Here is a 16028-nt window from a genome sequence, read left to right as displayed (position 1 = left end):
GAGACCCTAGTCCTCCTCTTCAGCCACATATCCCTGTGTTCCCCGCACACCACCTTAGAAACAAGACCGACCACTCCCTGTTTCACAAGTACAAGCTGCATTCTCTCTACCAAGCACGTAGTTCATGTTCATATAGCTGCTTCTTCGATGTCCTAACTCAAACTCCATTTTGGCCCTCCTTCAAATCACATCCCAAAAGCCGCCATTTGCTTCAAGAACCCTTTCTCCCTCTCTTCAATTAAAAATGATCTTGTCCTCTTTGAACCACCAGGGGTCTTTGGTATACGTGTGTGTGTGTGTGTGTGTGTGTGTGTGTGTACATATACATATATGTGCAGATAACACTTCTTTTATGGTGATTTATGACTTTTGGCATGGTTTTATCTACTTTCCCGACTTAGCGTGTAAACCCTCTAGGATCAGTGACCATAGATTACTTCTGAAATTGCCTTTTTTATAACCACTACTCTGGCTAAGAGAGTGCATGCAACACAGGAATTCAATAAGCATTTACTGAATTACTATTTTGTTAATAATGTTAACTATAGAGTGATCTCCTATGGATTACCAACTATGAGCCAAAAATGATATTTACATATTATATCCCATTTAATATTCAAAATCCTATGACTTAGAAAATCAAGAATTAAGGAGCTGTAAATTAGTTGTTACATAGCAATCAAGGTTACATAGCAAGTAAAATCCCTAACTCTTAATGTAACAGCAGAATGCACTTTGAATCTGTCAGACTCCATACATTCACCCCAAGTCAACAGTATATATAAGTGACAAAATGTAAAGAATATATTGCTTTTCACTTTTAGATAAATAAATCTGGTAAATTGGAAACCAAACCACTGATTGTGGTAGTGAGGAGAACTACTTTCCAAAATTAGTTTTAAGGATTAGAAATGAGTTTGAAGGTTAAATATATATATATATTATATAGAATCTTTATCACTACAGTCCAAGAAATGTAGAAGATGGGGAAAGAGACCATTGGAGGCATTTGTTTAGAAGAATGATTTATGAGTAAGCTGAATTTGAATCCTGTAATGGAAAAGGCACAGGTTTGACATAGTAGGGTTAAAATTCTGGACGTAATGTTTTTAGGCTTGGTCCTTGGCAAGTTAATTAACCTTTCTAAATCTCAGTTTTCCCAAAGGTTAGTTGACAATAATAACAGCTTTCATAAGTAATTCAAGTATTAGATAGGTATAGGGAATAGGGCTTCCCACGTGGTGCTAGTGGTAAAGAACCCGCCTGCAAATGCAGAAGATATTAACAGATGTGGGTTTGGTTCCTGGGTCCAGAAGATGTCCTGGAGAAGGGCACTGCAATCCACTCCAGTATTCTTGCCTGGAGAATCCCATGGACAGGGAAGCCTGGCGGGCTACAGTCCACAGGGTCGCAGAGTCGGACACGACTGAAGAGACTTAGCACGCACGCACAGAGGATAAAATCCAACAAATGACAGGTATTGCTAACACTATTATTAGTAACACTGTTTTCATGAAAAGTGACTGGGCTAAGTCAGTGTTCTTGAGAGGAATGGAAAGGCAGGGCTGCCATTACTGTTCCCAACCATTCACACTGTGAGAGGGTACTAGTGGGAAGAGCGGAAGAGGAAACAAAGGCCAGCATCACAGCTAGCCTCAAAACCCCAACACTTCCTTCTGTGCACACTGACTCCCAAATTCTCTCTCTTGTAACTAAAGAACTGAAAATCAAAACATGGGAATCAAGTCAGGTCATTCCTTTTAAAATCTCGTGAGTATATTCTGGATCCTCTCCCTGGCAGCCTTTCTCAGCTTCTTTCAGAGAAAGTGTTCTCTGGAACTAGGACAAGCAGTATGGCACTTGGCATCAGGTCGCAGAGGCATCAAACACCACACCCACCGTCTTCATTTTCAGGTGCTTCTAGTTTATTATCTGATCCTCGGGGGCCTCAAATGTTAATCGACTGTATATCCTGAAGGGTTGCTCTGAGAAGTGTATGTGGCCCTGACTATTCAGTGCCCAGCACAAAGTAGGCACTCAATAATGACTAATGAATTCCCTTTCCCCTTAGTAGCTCCCCCTAAGTGGAGAATAATCAAGTTCTTTGTGCAAATACGTTAGCACCTCTAAATGGCACCTCAACAGGGATGGATACTTGGATCTGAAAAGTGCTATCTCATTTAAATGAGACACAGAATGGTAATTAACAACTGACAAGTTACAGACATTACTGATTATGGTTGAAACCAAACCAGTGTCCTGAAAGTGACAGGCTTTTTTCTTAAAAAAAAAAAAAATCTTGAAAAATCCCTGAGCTATTTAGTCTCTTGAAAAACATGTGCCTTGGAAACCCAACATCTGCAGAAAGCAAAAGGACCTGATTACCAATTAATTTTTTCTCTTACAGCTTCTCAAATAGAGGTGAGAAAATAAACATGACACCATATTTGGACTTTCTGGCATAGTTTAGCAAATTACAATGGGAAAAAACAAACATTTTCTGGTGCAAGGTCTAACACTTTTCAAACCAGTAAACTTGAGCTGGATTTGAAGTCAACTATCACAGTACCTGTGATAAAGTTACTTTAAAGTTACCAAGAAGTTTCTTGGCTTGTTTATGGAATTCCATGATGGGTGGGAACTTTTCATTATTTTGTAAATTACTGACTAATTTCCCCTGAAATCAAAGAAACCATGAGTATCCAAACCTTAGATGTTCTTAACATTCATTACTGCAACTCAACCACTGAAAAAAAAGTACCTTTTCTTTCCCCCTTCATTTGTTATCTGCTGAGAGAGAAGAGAAGAAGCTACCACAGGAACGGAACCTCCAGTACTTTGACAATATTAAAGGAACCATATATTGTCTTCCGAAAAAACAGGAATTCTCTTACCGATAACTTTGCACCACATTCACATAAGAAATTATTAAACGATTATTAGCTTCGTAATTACATATGTATATGTGTGTGTATATATTTATGTGTGTGCAGGCGTGACCGTAGACACACACACACACACACACACACAGTTCATAAACCCAAGAGACATTCTCAGAGAGGCTCTAGGGGAAAAAGACAAGCTGCCCAGGGAGTGGAACAGCCTTTAAATAAATCTTGTAATTTAAGCACAGCTCCCGCTTTTCAGCAAGCACTGCTTCTGCAGCCTCTTCATTTAAGAGTTCTCATTTTCTTTTTTAGGTATTTGTTCCCTGGTCAGCTTAGTGCCATTGGCCCTGCCTTTCGGGAAAGAAAGCAGGCGGTAAACCGGACATATGCGCCCCGACTCTGGAAGCAAGAGTCCCTTCCACAATCCAGCAATTGATCCCCGTCTCCCTCTGGCCGGCCCCGCTGCCGCTCGCCTTCCAGTCGCTAGGTGAGAGGCGGCGGCCAGCAGAGCAAGGCCACAGAGTAGATGAACTCAAGATTCAACCCGATAACTCACCTCCTCCCCAGCCCCGACTCCCACCCGTCACCTCCTACAACCCCCTTCCCTCCCATCCCTCTTCGTGACACCCTACGGTGCAGCCATCGCGCGGGTGCGGGGAGGCAGGAGCGGCAGCCGCGGAGAGCCGGGGGCTTCCTTGGCACCCACCCACGACGCGCCCTAAAACACTGTCCTCTGGGGAAGGGGCTGCCGGCAACTTGGAGGAACTTAGAAGGCAGAGGCTGAGGCGCCCGGACCTCGGCGGGCCCTCAACCCAGAAGGCGAGGGGAGGAAAAACGGTGTCGGGGCGAGGGCGAGTGCCCCCGGGCTTACCACGAGCACGGGGACCCCGGCGGCCAGAGAGTAGAGGAGCACGGGGGGCACGGCGCTGCTGTCCTCCGGGCCCGGGTAGGGCTTGCGGTAGGCGCTGTCGTGGCAGAAGAAGCCCTGCACGTTCACGGTGAACGTGTCCGTGTACTCGAAGTAGTACGCCAGCATCACCGTCCCTGCCATGATCACCATCTGGAAATAGAGCATGCTGCTGGTGAGCGCCGCGGGCCGCAGGGGCATGCACGCCCCCCGGGCCGGGCCGAGCCGAGCGGGCGACGGACGGACCCCCTCCCGGGTCCGCCGAGGCAGCCACCCGGGGGCGCGGCGGCGGGGGCGGCAGGAGGACGAGGCGCGGGAGGCGGGATGGAGCTGCCGGAGGAAGAGGCGGAGGCAGGTCCGGGTTTCGAGGCGCCGGCGGGCTGCGGAGGAGGCGGCTACCCCCCGGACGAACCCCTGCTCCCCTCCCCGCCCCCTGCCCGCCGCAAGCGCCGCCCGCCCGAGCGCGGGGTCGCGCGGGAGGGCGGGGAGTCCCGGGCCGCCGGCAGCCGCCAGGCAGGAGACGGTCCGCGATGCAGCCGCGCCGGACCGAAGCCGCGGGCCCGCCGGGCGGAGGGGTGGACCAGGCGGCGGCGGATGGGACAGCGGCACCTGTACCCCTCGGAGGGCAGACGCGGTAGAGCTGGAGAAGCTCCTCGCCGGGGTAAAAACCCAAAAGAGGGGGAGGGGAGGCAGCAGAGAAGGAGCTTCTAGAAACTCCCTTCTGAGGCAGCAGCTGGACGGTTTAGGAAACCCGCACAACGCCTGGGAAAACGGTGCGTGGATGCGTCTTCCGGGGGCAGCCCCGCGAAGCGCAAAGTCCCGGTGCCCTGCAGCGACTTTCAGCCGGCGCTCCCTGGGATTCCTTAACCCCGCGCAGGACACACGCCCAGCGCTGGTTTCTAGGCGCAGAGAGAAGCATCATCTCAGAGGATTTTAGATTCGGAGTTTCTTTGCCTGCTCCTCCAGTTTCCTAGGGCTTTGTACGTAAAAACAGAGCTCCGGAGTTCCGGAAGCATCATCTCTGGTACAACGGCCCCTTTCTCGCTCACGTATTCTCCTCTGGCTTATCATCTCAGTTTCCCTTTATTAGATGCCTGTGAGACGAGGCATTGCAAATTCCTAGGACCCAGCGGTGGCAGCCACTAGGGAAGGAAAAACGGACCGTTTGCCTCACCTCGCTATTCCCTGAGTTCCCCGGTATTGCTGCAGTTCCCAGGGGTCAAGTGAAAGGATCGGGAGACAAAGAGGGCTCACACCACAGGCATACAGAACCCTCCAATACACTGGCCATGCACGCGTGTGCGTGGGTATGTAAGTAGCAGTGCAACTGCATGTATGTACAGAGCCCGTTCGTGTGCCATGTGTATCCCTGCCTGCAAGAGTAGGCAGCATACTGAGGGGACATGGGGGTGGGAGAGCTAAGGGGAACCTGACACTGCTTACCTTCCACTCCAGAGAGAAGGTAGGAAGCCTGTATGCAAGGCGAGGGGATGAGAGTACTCCCGGAGCCCTGCTCTTCTCATTACAAAGTGGAATCAATCTAGCAGATTTCTAGAATATTCATTTTAGTTGGTTGTAGCTTGATGATTTTTAGAGGTGGGCCTTTATCATCAGTAAAGAAACATTTTTAGGCGAAAAAGCCCTTTTAAATTTGGCAAATGATTGATTGTTTAGGATAAGATAATAAAGGCAGTGTGAATTTGATGTATAATATTTTACCTTCTACGGTGTTACAGACCTCATTTAATAACTAATTACTTAGTAGTGCTTACCAGATAAACAACACTTAACAACCTGTATAATAAACAGCTTTGGGCACTGGGAGTAAACTGTTCCTAAATGGACAAAAAAGACATCATATTGTGAAAATGTAATTACTGCAGAGATGCATGGTCTCGGGCTTCCTTTAGAAAATCATTCTAAGGCTGTAAGAGTGTTTGAACTGCAAATCTGGTTCTAAATAGGAATCCCTCAAACCCTTCTATTTAATAGAATTTTTTGAAGAATGGTGCTAATTCTAAAAGGTAGTTTTTAAATGTAACTTTGGATTAAGGAGAGTCTAATGTAGGTAATTTATTCAAATTAATGAAAGCATTCATTTTGACAAATTAATTTAAATTCAGATTTAAAATGCATTGTAATGCATTTTACACAGTGTCCTGGTGTACTGTGTGCCTAGTGGGCTTCCCATTACAGTAGCATGTGCTTCAGAGACACCAGGTCCGGAAGGTCACCTGGAGGAGGGCATGGCAACCCACTCCAGTGGTCTTGTCTGGGGAATCCCACGGACTGAGGAGCCTGGTGGGCTGCTCTCTGGTGGGTCGCAAAGAGTTGAACACAACTGAAGCGGCTTAGCCTGCGTGCACGTGTGCCTAGTACTATGCATAACACAGCAGCGCTGTTCACTGCTCTGTCCTCATCAGTGAGGAGGGAATGGTACATTGTGCCATTCACAAAGGTATTTAATCTGAATAAATTAAGGACCTTACCCCTCTAAACTTAAACAACAGGGAAGTGTTTTCACATATAAAATTATTGTCAAGGTTAGAGAATCACCATCTTTATCTCCCTAGATAAACCTAGCCTATATCCTTATTTGCAACACAGGGCAACATAATAGCACCAACTCAGGGTCCTGCCTCTATTCAAGTTCGTTCTACCACTTAACCAATTCAGGGAACCTGGGCAACATGCTGGACCTCTTCCTGCCTTAGTTTCATCACTGATAAAATTGATACTGGTACTTACTTTACAGGTTGATATGAGGATTATTGATGCTTATTTCATTATATCCAGCACATTGTGTTTAAATTATATAAAATATACCCTAGTCAGACATGTTTTTAGCAGCCTTAACCCAGGCCACTCTAATACCCATCCCCAGTCACTTCCTTCTCATTTTACTGCTTACAAAATGATTCTGGGCGTATCCATATTTCTGTAGGAATATCTGTTTTTCTGTAGATCTGTGCACATTCCATCTTCTGTTTCAGATGGTATCCATCTCAAGAATAAGATATTATGTTCCTTCAGAATTCTCAATGTCCCCATCATTTGTTCATGTTAGATGGTCAAATTGGTGTTGCTGATTGATTTGTGGTTGAGTTACCATCCAGTGCTGAAATTCAGAGTTAATGTTGAATCTTAACTCATGTTCTAAAGATACCAACATAAAATTTCTGTGAATGTTTCAGCAAATTGGTTCTACATAGAAATGGTGTGAGGCTGGTGAAAGAGCATGAGCAGTGTGCCCTTGGACTGGTTCCTTTCCTTTCCTGAGCCTGAGCTTTCTTAGAGACAAAATGAACCAATTTTTCTTACCTCTGGGCTTATTTTGACAATTAAATGAGAATATGTAAAGTGCCTGGCCCAAAGAAGGTACTTATTTAGGTTAGAAACACTTCCCTGTTTCTTCATTTTATTTTCTTATGAATCATTTAAGCTAATTCTTTTCCAAAATATGTATTTTCAATTTCAAAGAATCCTTTGGAACCCTGCCTCAATTATTAATTTAACTATCTGTTTCTAGATTAAAAACAGCACTACCCATATTTAATCTTTTGGAATCTTGCCCAAATTCTTAATTTAATTCCTAGGCATATTATTATGCTTTCAAATGTATTGTAGCAGTCAGTCTTTCTTAACAAAAAGCAAATTCCTCCCCATCTTAGCTCCCACCAAATTGGATAATATAGATCAAAAGTGTGGTATTTAGAGCTCTCTTCTTTTCCAACTTCCAGTGATTCATATTGTATTTATTTGTGCAGGACTTAACAACCACTCCATCCTACCATGTTTCTCCACCTATAAAACCATGATAAATCCTGGGACAGATCTTGGGGGACTTATTTATCAGTTCCAGTACGTCTCATCCACCCACCGCAATACTCATGTTCTAGTAAGAACTAGTAAAGTGCTAGACTGGCATAGGAAGCTGTAGTCCTTGTCTATATGGTTTGTAACTTTTCTTCTATAGATGGAAGACAAACATACAAAAAGTCAGGGTGGAGGTGGTCTTTAGATTGGCAGCAAGTGAAAAGACCATTTGAATAGTCTTTGGGAAGTCAAGTACTGAATATTTGTGGCTAGCTAGATGAATGAATTAGAGAAGGCAATGGCACCCCACTGCAGTACTCTTGCCTGGAAAATCCCATGGACGGAGGAGCCTGGTAGGCTGCAGTCCATGGGGTTGCTAAGAGTCAGACATGACTGAGCGACTTTACTTTCACTTTTCACTTTTATACATTGGAGAAGGAAATGGCAACCCACTCCAGTATCCTTGCCTAGAGAATCCCAGGGATGGGGGAGCCTGGTGGGCTGCTGTCTATGGGGTCACGCAGAGTCAGACACGACTGAAGCAACTCAGCAGCAGCAGCAGCAGCAGCAGCAGCAGCAGCAGCAGATGAGTGAATGAATGTATTATTCTTCAGTTTTAGAACCTCAGGTGCCTAACAGAAGGGAATAGGAAATGGACCTGGCTTCTCAATATTATGACCAAGTGGGTTCTGTACATCGAATCTATGCATATCGAGAGTCAGATTGAGATTCCCTGCTCAAGTTCAAGGATTTGGACCTCGTTAATTTATAGACAGAATGTTTGTTTAAAGTTAGGATCCGGCTTTACTTATTACTAGACTTTATTTATTGTTAGGTTTACATCACAGCTATTTCTGTTTTTTCAATTTTTTATTTTGCATTGGAGTATAGCCAATTAACAGTGTTGTGATAATTTCAGGTGGACAGCAAAGGGACTCAGCCATACCTATGCATGTAACCATTCTCCCCCAAAGGGATTCTTCCCTGGTAGCTCAGTTGGTAAAGAATCTGCCTGCAGTGCAGGAGACCTGGGTTAAATCCCTGGGTCATGAAGATTCCCTGGAGAAGGGAATGCACGCTACTCCAGTATTCCTGCCTGGAAAATCCCATGGACAGAGGAGACTGGTGGGCTACAGTCTGTGTGATCTCAGGAGTCAGACATAACTTAGCGACTAAACCACCACATTCTCCCCCAACTCCCCTCCCATCCAGGCTGTCACATAACATTGAGCAGAGTTCCATGTACTATACAGTAGGTTCTTGTCCCATTTTAAATATAGCAGTGTGTACATGTCCGTCTTAAACTAAGACTTAGAGAACAGACTTATGGTTCCTGGAAGAAAGGATGGGGAAAAGGGGTAGTTAGGGAGTTTGGGATAGACAGAATATTTTTGGCAGAGATGCCTGAGCATTTCCAAAGACCAAGAAGATGCAGAATTGTAAACATTGTCTTCCTAGTGTTTAAGGTAATTCAGAGGTAAACCCAGGCATTTTCCTGACGTTTTTCTCACTCCATGTACAACAGAGATAAATAACATTACAATGTCAATGCATAGCTGAGATGATGAGGTATGAAGAATTCAGAAGCTCTCAAAAAAAAAAAAAACACTAGAGCCTTCTTTTAAAAACTTCAAAAATCTGTGTTCATGGTGCTTAATGTGTGCTAGAGATGTTTAAGGAGAATCACACATGTGATAAGTCACATGACTTTGCACGAACATATATATTAGTAGGAGATCTCATGGGAATAGGTTTGGAAAAAGGCATATTTTAGGCCAGATAACTGCATTCAGAATAAGTAAGGACATCTGGTAATTCATTCTAATACTTACTGAACTGCAAAAGACAGTATCTTAACAGATCTTTATTGATGTGGATCTAGAAAATGAATAAGTGCACCAGTTTACTAACCTCAGGAGAGTTTGATTTAGAGAACACCCCTGAAGCTTGAATAAGAAATACAGTAGGACTGGTTAACTCAAGAAATGTTGTGCTTAAACCTTGTCATATAAACTCAAAAAGACAACATCCTCAACGTCAAACTAAAGAGAGCTAGGAACATTCGGCATTATACCTATAACTTTTTCATTTTTGCCATCATAGCATACTGCATCCTCACAGAATGATTTTCAGTGCTTGATTTAGGAGGTTGCTTCTTTCTCAAGAAAACAGGAAGAGAAACCAGCTAGAATAGTAATTTGTATCTCTGTCTTTGCGGTTCCTGCTGTAATGGGATGTTTATTTCAAAGGTCAGATGCTTTCGACTAAGGGAAGGGATACTTATCTTCAACGGCTAAGTCACTTCAGTCATGTCCGAATCTATGCGACCCCAGAGACGGCCGCCCACCAGGCTCTGCTGTCCCTGGGATTCTCCAGGCAAGAACACTGGAGTGGGTTGCCATTGCCTTCTCCAATGCATGAAAGTGAAAAGTGAAAGGGAAGTCGCTCAGTCGTGTTCGACTCTTCGCGACCCCATGGACTGCAGCTTACCAGGCTCCTCCGCCCATGGGATCTTCCATACAAGAGTACTGGATTGGGTTGCCATTGCCTTCTCCGATCTTCAACTGGGACCACTAAGAAATCTTGAAAGTGGCTATGTTACAGCTGTTCTAGTCTACATTTACAATGTTTTAAGTTTTCACTTTCAAAACAATTAACACAAATGAAGCACATGTTTTTTAAGAAAACCTAATTATATTTCACTGAAAGGAAAGGTATGAAATTGATGGGCCAAGTTAAAGCACAAAATAATTATTAAATAAAGACTGGGAAATAATGAAAAAAAACAACATGCTGTTATTTAAAATTATTATGTTATTATCCTATATTTAAAATTTAAATTATTAAGTCAGTGAAAGTTAATTAGGACATGTGGCTAATACTTAAACTGTATGCCCATGACAGTCATTTAGCCTCTCTGAATCTCAGTTTGCTCATCTGTAAAATTGGGTTAATGAATCTTTACAAAGCCATCAAATGGCTTATATTTATAAATGCTTAATAAATATTAGGAGAAGGCAATAGCACCCCACTCCAGTACTCTTGCCTGGAAAATCCATGGACGGAGGAGCCTGGTAGGCTGCAGTCCATGGGGTCGCTAAGAGTCGGACACAACTGAGCGACTTCCCTTTCACTTTTCACTTTCATGCATTGGAGAAGGAAATGGCAACCCACTCCAGTGTTCTTGCCTGGAGAATCCCAGGGATGGGGGAGCCTGGTGGGCTGCCGTCTGTGGGGTTACACAGAGTCGGATGTGACTGAAGTGACTTAGCAATAAATATTAAAGCACTGGACAAATCTGCGTTAGAAAACATTCTGATTAGGAGAAGAGGATACCTAATCTGACTGGGTCCTGGATTTTCTCCCCAGCACTGTTTCAAATCACAAAAGCTCAGATTAATTGCTGCCTGGTCTGTTGCTATATCTGTGAATATTGAATTGTTGACCATATGTTTTAATGATAAAAAACTTGTTACCTATAACTCCATGGATCCGTAACATCAAGGAAAGTTTCAAAATATTCACATTCCCTAAGAATATCTTTAAACAATTATTAAGGATAAGAACATAAAAGTGTGGCAGTTAAGTATGATGGATAAGCCCAAGGACCCAGAACTCTACAGAACTGAGTTCATATCTTTACTCTGTAGATTCATAATTGAGGGACCTTGGCCAAGTTATTTTAATATCTATGGTGTCCTAAAATGTGGATAATGTTGCCTGCTTCACCAAGATGTGGTATAGAACCTTGGCCACTCACGACTATAAATGATCATTATGGATATTGTTACTCTTCTGGTATAATTAATCCTGCCACTGCTGTGTCAGCAAAACTTTTATTGATCCATTTGGAAATGTGCCTGCATAAAATTCTGCTGAACTATCTATGTAACATCATGTTACTTGAAGACACCTGAAAGTCATTATGTGTGCTATGATAAATGAGAACCATCCAACTAAACAAAATCACAAATCCTGCTAACACTTTGAGAAACAGAGTTTCTTTAGCAGCGATATGGAGCATGTGGGAAAACTATGGTTATGACAGCTGTGGGTCCTTTGTCAAGGATACAGCTTGTGAATGCTAATCAGCATTTATTCGGTTGTCCTTCAATGCACTAGGTAGTGGTTGAAACAAAGATATAACAGAAACTAAACACTCAAAATGGTTCCTTCTATTCATATGTGGTCCAGGGTCAACTATTAGTTTAATATCAGAGGATTTTCAGAATACTGTTTTAGTGAGAACATAAAGGCTTCTGGCATGATGAATTTCTGGCCTAAATTTCATCTTTCTTGAATGGATTAGTAAATGACTGGGCTTTTTTCCATCTACAGATTTACAACTATAAGCATGGAAAGTAATTTTTTGGACAAGTAAAGACATAATGTCTTAATTACTGAATTGGAAAATAGTAGCAGAAAAATTTTCATTAAAATATAAGTGCATGTGGATTGTATCACTTTGAAAGAAAGTGGAGGAAATATTTGGAAAGGAAAGATCACTGTGCATATTGTTGTGTTTACTCTTGTGATTAGCACTCTATGCTGTTGAGTATGATTAATCATATTTCATTACTATAATCAATGCCTCAGTGTGTAATGGTGTCTTTAATTTAATGTAATTGATAAAGATAAAACATTTTACTTTGCTTTCCACTTACTGATATTTTGCTTTAATACTTCTTTTGGCTCATACATATCTCCAATAAAAATAGAAGATGAATAGTAAAATCTTAATTAACTTCAAAAAGGCTCTTAAATAGGGTATCCTGGGAAACTACTGCTTTTATTAATAGAAACCCTCTACCATTTTTTGTCAGAACTGTTAAATTAGTAATCAAATTGTGCTGAATATACTACATTTTTCTTTGATGATCTGACATAGGGGTCATTATTTTGAGTTCAGTTCTCACTATTCATTACTGTAGTGGTTCAAGATGTAGGAGATTAATCTTTGTAAGTGTTGATGGTAGGATAAATTCTGGGCACTTTGTTTAAAAAATGCCCCCAATATATTTTTATTTATTTGAAACCACAAGACTATTTATTGAGTGACTACTATATGTTAAAACAGTTCTCCCTCCACTCCATTTACTGAAGAGATATGACATCATCAGTCTTTCAAAAAGTAGTATATAGAATACTACCATGTAGTGAGGGTCCCAGTCTATGTGGAGTCTAGTTTAAATAGATCAGATTTTCACTAATCAAGATACTTGTTTGTAAATCTACAGCAGCATAAAACAAAAGTTGCTCTGTAGTGCCACAGAGTTTTCATTTCATTGCTTAGTGGACCTGTAAATGAGACCATAGGCTTGGGGAGAAGATGTCCCATGTCCTGTAACTTTGGATGATCCACCTTAGCTATTGAACCAAACCAGAAATGAAAGTTTCTGCTTGGGTGGCCATAGCAAAATACCATAGACTGGGTAGCTTAAACAATAGAAATTTTTGTTTTTACAGTTCTGGGGGCTAAAAGTTCCAGATCAAGGTCCCATCGGGCTTCCTTTTTTTTTTTTCCCCCTTGGTGAACCCTCTCTTTCTGGATTACTGACAGTGCTTTCTAACCATGCCTGCATGTGGCCTTTACTCTGTCCTTGCATGGAGAGGTAGCTCTTCCTCTTCTCACAAAGACACCAATCCCAGCAGATTAGGGTCCCAGCCTTATGACCTCATTTAACCTTTGTTGTCTCCCTTTTAGAGGCCCTATCCTCAATAGTCACACTGGAGGTTAGAGTTTAACAATATACGATTAGTGAGAGGACACTATTCATTCCATGAGAGCATTCCACTGCTCTCCCAATTCGATATATATTAAAGTGTTGCATTAGGTTGCATCATATGAAATAGCCATTTGAGGGCATGAGGAGAAGGGGCAAAAAAGGATGAGATGGTTGGATGGTATCATCGACTCAATGGACATGAGTTTGAGCAAACTCTGGAGATAAGTGAAGGACAGGGAAGCCTGGCCTGATGCAGTTCATCAGGTCACAAAGAGTCAGATATGACTTAGTGCCTCAACAACAACAACAACAGGTGAGAAATAGTTTGATTACTGGCAACGTCCAGGTGTTTATTTCATACATTGTAACATTAAGAAAGAAAAAGTTTATATTTACTCACTTTTTAATCATGTCTGAGCCTCCCAATCTGATAGATTTCTAGTTGAAGTCTTTAAAGTTGTTTGAGACAAGTGAATTTTTACTACCTCATTGTAAAAGTCAGAAAGCATGAGTTAAAATTGAATCAATGGCACATAACTTTAACAATTTACTTGGCAATACAACTGCTCTAAAACCCACCTCAGCCTAATTTTCAGACGATAAATGTTGGTACCTGAAGGACAGTCTTACTCAGTTGTGCAGCCGGAAGTATAAAAGGAATAAAATATGTGGAGTTTGGGCTAAGCATACATACTTTTTACCTTTGGGTCAGAAATTTAATTGTTTCTTCTTGCTCAAATTGATGAGGAAGCCAGATGCTGTGCTCCAGGAATTGCAATGCATCACTTACTGACAGGTAGTAGAGTCCAGTATCAAGTGAGATAAGAATGCTTAGAAATCAGCTTCATCGGAGGGCTTTACCAGTGCTGTCCAAATCACCCAAACCTCCTTTGCATTTACATATTGCCTCCTTCTCTCCAGCTGGCTATGACTGCTTTTCGAGGAGCTGATAAAATACACGTCTGTTACAAATCATCATCAGTTTACATGGACCCCCAGTTCTGCTGCTATTGCTCAAAACAACTTTACCAGATGCTGGGTCTCTAGAAAATTATTCCGTTCAGTCACCTTGTATTAGAAAAGCATGCAAACTAGTGGTTTGCATTTGTTTAGAGACATATTTAGAAATTTTTCTCTGCAAAGATCTGTACCAAGCATAGTAAGAATAAATTACCTCCCATCTGCTCACAAAACATATTAATCAGTAGTATGAATTTCCACACCTGAAAATCAGGAAGATGAAAACTACTAAAAATATATACTATACTACCTTAACTTAGTGGCAGATGGAAGGTAATACACACACTTTACTATGTGCCAGACATTTCACATGTTTTAATTGTATTTGTGCTAAGTTACTTCAGTTCAGTTCAGTTGCTCAGTCCTGTCTGACTCTGCGACCCCATGGACTGCAGCACTCCAGGCTTCCCTGTCCATCGCCAACTCCCAGAGCTTGCTCAAACTCATGTCCATTGAGTCGGTGATGCCATCCAACCACCTCATCCTCTATTGTCCCCTTCTCCTCATGTTTTCAATCTTTCCCAACATCAGGGTCTTTCATTTCTTCAAATCAGATGGCCAAAGTGTTGGAGTTTCAGCTTCAGCATCAGTTATTCCAATGAATATTCAGGACTTATTTCCTTTGGGATTGACTGGTTTAATCTCCTTGCAGTCCAAGGGACTCTCAAGAGTTTTCTCCAACACCACAGTTCAAAAGCATCAATTCTTTGGCACTCAGCTTTCATTATGGTCCAACTCTCACATTCATACATGACTACTGGAAAAACCATATCTTTGACTAGATGGACCTTTGTTGGCAAAGTTGTTTCATTCATGTGCAATTCTTTGCAACACTATGGACGTGTAGCCTGCCAGGCTCCTCTGTCCATGGGATTCTCCAGGCAAGAGTAATGGAGTGGGTTGCCATGCCCTTCTCCAGGGGATCTTCCCAACCCAGGGATTGAACTCAAGTGTCTTAAGTTTCCTGCAGTGGCAGGCAAGTACTTTACCACTAGTGCCACCTGGGAACCCCACTAATATTTTTTAGGTATTTCTAAAACTCTGTAAGTATCATTACCTCCCACTCTGCCAAGACTGAATTTCAGAGAGTTGCCTCCTGATCCATGATTAATAATAGCAGTTCAGTTCAGTTCAGTCACTCAGTCATGTCCGACGCTTTTGGACCCCATGAACTGCAGCACGCCAGGCCTCCCTGTCCATCACCAACTCCTGGAGTTCACCCAAACTCATGTCCATCGAGTCGGTGATCCCATGCAGCCATCTCATCCTCTGTCATCCCCTTCTCCTCCTGCCCCCAATCCCTAACAGCATCAGAGTCTTTCCCAATGAGTCAACTCTTCACATGAGGTGGCCAAAGTACTGGAGTTTCAGCTTTAGCATCAGTCCTTCCAAAGAACACCCAGGGCTGATCTCCTTCAGAATGGACTGGTTGGATCTCCTTGCAGTCCAAGGGACTCTCAAGAGTCTTCTCCAACACCACAGCTCAAAAGCCTCAATTCTTCAGCGCTCAGCTTTCTTCACAGTCCAACTCTCACATCCATACATTACCACTGGAAAAACCATAGCCTTGACTAGACGGACCTTTGTTGGCAAAGTAATGTCTCTGCTTTTGAATATGCTATCTAGGTTGGTCATAACTTTCCTCCCAAGGAGTAAGCGTCTTGTAATTTC

General features: G+C 42.6%; 1 protein-coding gene across 1 annotated transcript in view; it reads right to left on the bottom strand.

Annotated features, from left to right (window-relative positions):
- Window positions 1–3996, bottom strand: part of PLPPR5 (phospholipid phosphatase related 5) — a 102650-nt gene extending 98654 nt beyond the window's left edge. The window contains exon 1 of the mRNA XM_068960917.1: window positions 3760–3996. Coding sequence (XP_068817018.1) covers window positions 3760–3996 — 237 coding nt within the window. The remainder of the gene's footprint in view (window positions 1–3759) is intronic.
- Window positions 3997–16028: the final 12032 nt, after the last annotated feature.

The sequence above is a fragment of the Capricornis sumatraensis genome, chromosome 2 (assembly GCF_032405125.1).
Source record: "Capricornis sumatraensis isolate serow.1 chromosome 2, serow.2, whole genome shotgun sequence".
Taxonomy (NCBI): domain Eukaryota; kingdom Metazoa; phylum Chordata; class Mammalia; order Artiodactyla; family Bovidae; genus Capricornis; species Capricornis sumatraensis.
This window is presented reverse-complemented; position numbering and strand designations above follow the sequence as displayed.